Here is a 6,945-nt window from a genome sequence, read left to right as displayed (position 1 = left end):
GAGTGCGAAGCCATGTGGTTTATTGGGGGCGGGCACGGGGCTGTGGTGGAGGCTACGAGTCACAGTCCTCGGGAATGGCAGCTGTGATGAGCAGCGAGGGCTCCATGACGCCCGGGAAGCTCTCCTCCGCGCACAGTCTCTGGGCAGGGAGCTGGGAGGCCAGGCCGCCCTGGGCCAGGGACTCCACGATGACCTCGGCCGAGCCCACCTCCAGCTCGGCGGGCGGCTGCAGCGCTACCACCACCACCTTCTCATCCTCGATGACCAGGTTCCGGAGCTTTCGCTGCCGCGGGTTGTAGTCCTTCACGCGGTCATGGATCTCCATGTGCCTCCGCAGGTGGGCCTAGGAGTTGGGGGGCTCAGGGCTGGGCTGGGAGGACCGAGGTGGGGAGGAGGAGGTGACCCCAGGCCTACCTGCCGGGTGAACTTGTAGCCACACTTGGTGCACTCGAACTTCCTCACGCCCTTGTGCCTCCGGACGTGCACACGCAGCTGCTCCACGGCTAAGGAGGGGAGGGGCCCGCAGGAGAGGCATTAGCAGGGCGGGAAACGGGGAAGTGACGGGGTCCTGCCCTGAGCTGGGAGTCCTCCGGGTTTCCAACCGCTGCTTGGAGCCCTGCCACCTACAGTGCCTCCCGAGGTCACTACCGCACAGGACCCGGGAGCTGCCACCCCCTCCGTTTGAGGCGAGGATTAAATAAGGAAGCCCTGCTCCGTTATCACTGCTGGATAGCAGCCCCCAGACCTTCCATGGGGACTGGGAGACCCGCCGGCGGGAAGGTCGCTGCCGAGGAGGAGCGTGTGACAGCCCCGGCCGCCTGGCCTCTCCCAGTGGAGACCCCCGGCTCTGGTGGGCAAGCAATGCAGACGCCGGGCCCTCTCCTCCGCCAGGGCTTGCAGGGAAGGAGGGGTGAGGTACCTTTGAAGGTCTTGCCACAGATCTGGCAGAAGTGGGGGCGGCCCTCCTGGTGGCGGCTGGCCACGTGCCTCAGCAGGGGCCCCTTCTCGGTGAAGCGCTGCTCGCAGAACTCACAGCTGAAGGGCCGCTCACCGGTGTGGGTGCGGTTGTGCTTGTCCAGGCTGGCTGTGGGGCGAGACGAGGGTCAGGCGCGGGGCCCCGGCCCGGGACAGGGAGGGCAGGCCGGCCTCACCTTGGGTGCGGAAGGTCTTGCCACAGAGGTGACACTGGAAGGGCTTCTCGCCCGTGTGTGTGCGCAGGTGTGTGTTGAGGTTGGCCTTCTGGGTGAAGGCGTGGCTGCAGAACTCACAGACGTAGGGCCTCTCGTTCCTGTCCGGGTGGGGGACACAGAGGCCATCACCGAGGGAAGGGGCCCCCTTCACTCCACTGCAGCCGAGAGCCCCCCAGGCCCGAGCCAAGGAAACAGCGAGGCCTGAGCCAGCCGCCTGAGCCACTCCCGAGGGGCCGAGGCTTTGATGAGCGGCCTAGGGAAGGAGGGCCTGGGCAGTGCCAGCAAGGGGACACCAACTCCTGCCCAGGGAGGCACAGGGCCTTGTCTTAGCCTGGACTCCCCTCCCCACAGCTGCCTGGCAAACTTGCTCAGCCCCCTGCTGCCCCTGCAGGCACCACACTCGGGGCGGGCGCTCTGACCGTGTGTCAGCACACTCTGCCTGCCGGGCCACTGGCTGGCCTGGAGCCGGCGCAGGGCCAGGCCCTGGGGGAAGACGGGCCAACCCCAACCTGTGCTTGGCCTTGGTGTGCATCTGCAGGCCGTTCCGGCTCGAGGCCCGGTGCCCACACTCCTCACACACAAACAGCTTCTCTCCGCGGTGCTTGAAAGCCTCGTGCAGCTGCAGTTCTGTCCGGGACAGGAAGCACTTGGCACAGGTGGGACACTGGGGCAGAAGGGACCGGACAGAGGGAGCAGGGTGAGGGCAGGGCGGGGCTGCCCAGGAGCCCGCATCCCCCAGGACACCCCACATGGCAGAAACCGCACAGCCACCCCTGGAGCAGCTACAGTCCCAGCGTCTGAGCGCTGGCCCAGCCCTCGGCACCGCCACGCACTCACAGCGTGGGGCTTGGGAGCTCCGTGCAGCTTGATCATGTGGCTCTGCAAGTCCTTCTTCTGCATGAACTGCTGGGAGCAGGAGGAGCACTGGAAGACAAGGCCGCAGGCACCTGAGGCAGCCCGCACCACAGCCCGGCCACCCCTGGGCTGGGGGGGGACAGAGGGCAGGGCCCAGCCGGAGACACTGGAAGGCCCCTTGACCTGGGTGATGCACACGCTGGGAAGGCGCCCCATGCCCTACCCGCAGGGATGCTGAGCCTGCCCTCTATGGAAAGAAACAAGGGCCCAAAAAGGACCAGTGGCCCAGCCTGAAGGTGTGGGGCACTGGATGGGCAGGGAAGGCGGGGCTCCTTGAAGCTGCAAGGGGGAGGCACCCAGGGGGAGGGATCCTGGGGCTGCCCCTTGGCCCACGGCCCTGGGGACAGGCCGAGCCTGACCTTGTAGGGCATCTCCCCCGTGTGGGACACCATGTGCACCCGCAGCTCCATCCTCCGGCGGAAGGTCGTCTGACACACGGAGCACGTGAAGACCTGGCAGTGTGAGGGGCAAGCGGGGCCGGCATCAGCGGGGCCTCTGCCCGGGCTTCCACTCGCTGCTGGGAGGAGTCTGCCCGAGGAGGGGGCCGCTAGGGTGGGAGAGGGCAACACGTAATCTGCCTGCCCTGACCCTGACTGTTCAAACCCTCCACACCAGGCCCCGCTCAGGCCCGGCAGGCTGGGGGCAGGGCCCGCGGCCTTCCCTGCCGCCCTGGGCCTGGCAACAGGCCTCTAGGAAGACAAGGGCAGGATGTGGCTGCCCCGCCACATGGCCCGCCACGGCGTGAAGGGAGTGGCCAGGTGGCCTTTCCCAGCAGGCAGCCCCCCAAGGTACCCCCTCTCCAAAGCCCAGGGGCCGGGCAGGCAAACCCCAAATGCCTCCTGGGCTGTCCCTTCCACTCTTGGGACCTGTGTCCCCACCTGTAATACCAAGCAGCCAACTTGACAGCATCCAAGAACCACGCAGCTCTCGCGTTGACCGTCCCATCTAAGTCTGCGGGCCCCTCCCGGGGGCAGGACGGAGGCCACATGCCCCGCCCACAGGCACCTGGGCCAGCCACGTACCTGCTCTGAGCGGTTCATACAATTCCGGGCTTCATGCTCCAGGAGGTTCTCCTTCCGAAAGTAGCACTTCCCACACTTGGGGCACTCGAAGGGCTTCTCCCCAGTGTGTTTCCTGCCAGAAGCCACGGGGTGTGGGCTGAGCGACTTCCCGCCTCACCCTCACCCAGTGCCCCCTCCGCTCCCAGCGGCTCCCCACGCGGCTGGTGAACCTGCAGGTGGAGAGGGAACCCTTCCTCCCTCCCAGCTCCGGCCCAGCTGCCGCCCCGGGGCCGTGCCCATCTCTCTGAGGCAGAAACAATCCCTGGGTCCACATTCCCTGGAGAAACCACTCAATCTGCCCGGAGCTTCCGTGGGCTCCACCTTCAAAACTGTGGCCATAGCTGACCACTGGCGCCTCCCCTCCGGCCACCCCCGAGGGGCCACACCGGGCCCTGGGCCTGGCCTGAGCCTCCTGCCTGGGCCCACACCAGCCTCCTGGCAGCTTTACACGTCAGCCATCATAGGAACCGTAAGCAGGCAGATCTCAGGACCCCCAACGCCTCTTATTTCCACCCGAGAAAAGGCCTGGGGGCCTGGGGGGTACAGCTGCCACGCCCCCTACCTTGCTGGCCTCACTCCCCAGGTCTCTCTGCCATAGTGTCCGCCAACCCACTGGCCCACCCCACCCCATGGCCCCTGCTCTGGTTCTTCTCTCAGCCTGAACGCTCTCCCCAGCTTCCACTCGGTGAGCGTCCTCACCTGCTTGGAGCTGCTCAAATCTCCCTTCCCAACTACAACTGACCCATCCTAGAGCTCCCCGGGCTGGCGCTGCTGTCCCTTCCTCTCCGTGGCACTTCCCACCTCCACTTGTGAAGGGACTCGTCTGGCAGGCGGCAGTCTGGGCTGCCCCAGTGGAAGGCAGGGTCCCCAAGGCCTCTTGGTTTTGTTCACTAAGGATCCGAGCACCCAGCAAGGGCTCGTCCTCTACTGGCAGGCAACTGCTCACCTCGGAGCCTGTGAGAGGCACCGGCAGCTCTTGCAACCTGCCCGCTCCTCTCGTCCTCTGCCACCGCACAGGCTGTCCTGTTCCAGCCCAAGGACCTCAGGTGGCCATCACCCCCTGCAGCCCACGGGGGGATGAGCCAGTGCTTACACGGGGGAGTGACCAGGCAGATGCGGTCACCCAGGGTGTCTCCCACACTGGACTTCCCCAAAGACTGCGCTGGCAGCAGCTGCCCCAAAGCCGGTCGCCAGTGCTTCCCGGAGTGTCACACTGAGGAAACCCGTGTGGCCCAATCTGGCCAGAAATTGCAGCACGGTGGACCAGTGATGTCTTGGGCTAGGGAGTGGCAGGGCTGGGCGGCAGGTCACCTAGGTGCCATCCCCGGGACCCTGGAGAACCTGGAGCAGCGCCCTCCAAGAGAAGCCCCAGCAGCGATGGGAACGCTCCATGCCTGTGCCGCCCAACGTGGCAGCAGCGACATGGGGGGGCTGAGCTCTGAATGTGGCTGGCACGTCTGAGGGACTGACATCATTTAACTGCTCACTTGTACTTTCCGTTACAACAGCTCCTGTGGCATCCGGTTTCCTTAGTGGACACTACAGCTTGAGCCAAACGGTCTCTTATGCTCCACTGACATCCCAGGACTAGATCCCCCAGAATCCCAGGCAGCACCAATCCTACCAGTTACCATCTTGGCTTCAGAAATACCTAATGTGGCATCAGGGGCTTCCCTCGTCCTCTTGGCAGAAGCCAGCTGGAGGTCAAGGTTCACAGGGGGCGGAGCTGCTGACAGACGTACACAAACCCTCTCCAACCCGAGGGCCCACAGGAGGAGGGAGGAAGGGATCCCACCCAAGGCTAGGTTCTCGCTCCCTTATCACGTGGGTCTGAGACGGAGCCGCTGGCCCTCCATGACCCGGAAGTGGGGAGCACAGGCCCCCTCCCCCAACATGGGAATGGCAGACAGGAGAAGCAAATAGAAAAACAGAGTGTTTACCTGTTGTGGACTTTTAGGTAGTATTTGCTGAGGAACTTTTTATGACACGTGGGGCATTCAACCGGCACCGCTCTACCTTTTCTCTTCTCAGGGGGCTTGGCTGCCAGGGCGCCTGCGCTCAGGGCTGGCTTGGCAGGACAGGGTTTTCTGAGGACGTTCGATTTCCTCCTGGTCAGCACAGTCTCCATCTCAGAAACACAGTCGCCATCCCCGTCATCCTCAACTTGAACCACCACTTCCCACTAGAGAAGAGGCAGGAGGCGGCCGCACGTCACCCCGTCAAGCAGCAGAGCCCCTGGGTGGCTGCTGCCAGCCCCATCCAGTTCCATCCCAAGGCCCGCCCGGGCACATCCCCAGACCAGCCCCCATGCCTATGCCTGTTCCCGTCAGGGCCCCCGGGGGGGCTGCATCAGGATCTCGCACTCGGAGGCAGGGGCTCTATTGTGGGAACTGCAAGTGGCTGGATTTCACTACCCGGGGGAAACACCTGCAACCCCGGTGCCGCCCACTCCACGCCAAGAAGCTGGCAGCCACGGACAGCTGAGGCGCAGGGCAAGGCCAGCTTCCTGTGTTTGGCAAAAGCCTGTTTTAAACCCACGTAACAGAGATTCTACCCTGGGGTCCAGCTTATGCCAGAAAAGCGTCAATCTCTTCCCCCGACACCCACTTCCCCATTCCCAGCACCCTGCACCCAGTACCTCATTACTCCTGCCCTGCAGCTGGGCGCCTTGAGCCTCCAAGGGCCTTGGGGGCACTTTGCAATCCGCAGGCTCCTTGTCCTCTGGGGGACAAAGCTTCAGGGCCTGCTTGAGTGTCCCACGCAGGGACGGGCTCTCAATCGGAGCAGGGAGACCGAGCTGGGGCCTCGGCGGGCTGGTGCTGCCGCCGGGCTCCTGATCCCTGGGGACTTGACCCACAGCCCCGGAAGCTTCCTCTTCCTCCATGCCTGCTAGCTCCTCGGGGTGGCTGCTCATATCCTGGGGGGCAGATTTCGAGAGCCCACTCTGAACACTTGGTGCCTGTCCCGCCGAGGTTTTGGGCTTGAAGCTCTGGCACAGTTCCACAGCCTCTGGCACGCACAGCTCCCTGGCGGCCAGGAGCACCTGGTCCCGGTTCCCTGACGTGAGGGCGAGGTGGCCAGTATAGAAGAAGTCCAACAAGAGGCCAAAAATCTCAGCGAAGCCAGCAGGGAGGACCACGCTGCCCCCGGAGCCAACCCCATAGAGGCTCTCAAAGAAGTGGCTGCAGCAGGCGAGGACGCTCCAGTGGGCCTTGAACACCAGGCCCCCCACGGCCAGGGTGGCGTCGCAGTACTGGCCCTTCTCCCGCTGCTTGTTGAGCTCCTGCAGGACCCTCACGCTGTGCTGGATGAAGGAACCATCCATGATCTGTCTGGAGGGGAGGAAGGCAGAAGTGACATCCTGGCCAGCAGGACCCAGGGGTAAAAGAGAAAGCCCTTAGATTTGCCAAGTGGGAGAGGGGGGGTGGCTTCGACTCAGCGTCACATTTAGCACCACGAGAGCTCAGATCGAGACTAGAGTGTGCATGCAGAGACAGGAACAGACTGAAAGCTTCCCCGGGGGCGGGGGTCAGGTGAGCAGCCCATCGTAGGGTTGGCCAGAGAGTGGGTGGCGGGAGCGCAAGGGGACTAGGTGGGGCGACGAGGCATGGCTTGGTGGGACACAGGGCAGGGTCGTCAAGGGGCGCTGATGGAAGGGATTAAAGTTTGGGGGAAGGAGCAGCGGATCAGCACGAACTGATCCGCCTTGCACAGCGAGAGGACCCGCGGCAGGGGAGGGCGGCGGCTGCCGACAGGTGAGCGAAGCCCACGCCGCTTCC

The 6,945-nt window shown here is 64.6% G+C and overlaps 1 protein-coding gene across 1 annotated transcript; it reads right to left on the bottom strand.

Moving 5' to 3' along the window:
• ZBTB48 (zinc finger and BTB domain containing 48) lies at positions 1-6,939 on the bottom strand. Its single transcript, XM_005874335.2, has 10 exons — positions 5,805-6,939; positions 5,107-5,348; positions 3,128-3,239; positions 2,465-2,557; positions 2,028-2,114; positions 1,700-1,854; positions 1,152-1,288; positions 920-1,084; positions 415-503; positions 1-343 (listed from the first exon to the last, which is right to left on the bottom strand). The coding sequence occupies exons 1-10, from the start codon at positions 6,489-6,491 to the stop codon at positions 53-55; spliced, it is 2,058 nt and encodes a 685-aa protein (XP_005874397.1). The 5' UTR covers positions 6,492-6,939; the 3' UTR covers positions 1-52.
• Between the last annotated feature and the right edge of the window lie 6 nt (positions 6,940-6,945).

Source organism: Myotis brandtii, unplaced genomic scaffold (genome assembly GCF_000412655.1).
Source record: "Myotis brandtii unplaced genomic scaffold, ASM41265v1 scaffold434, whole genome shotgun sequence".
Classification (NCBI taxonomy): Eukaryota; Metazoa; Chordata; class Mammalia; order Chiroptera; family Vespertilionidae; genus Myotis; species Myotis brandtii.
The sequence above is the reverse complement of the archived record's forward strand: the minus strand, read 5'-3'. Positions and strand labels throughout refer to the sequence as shown.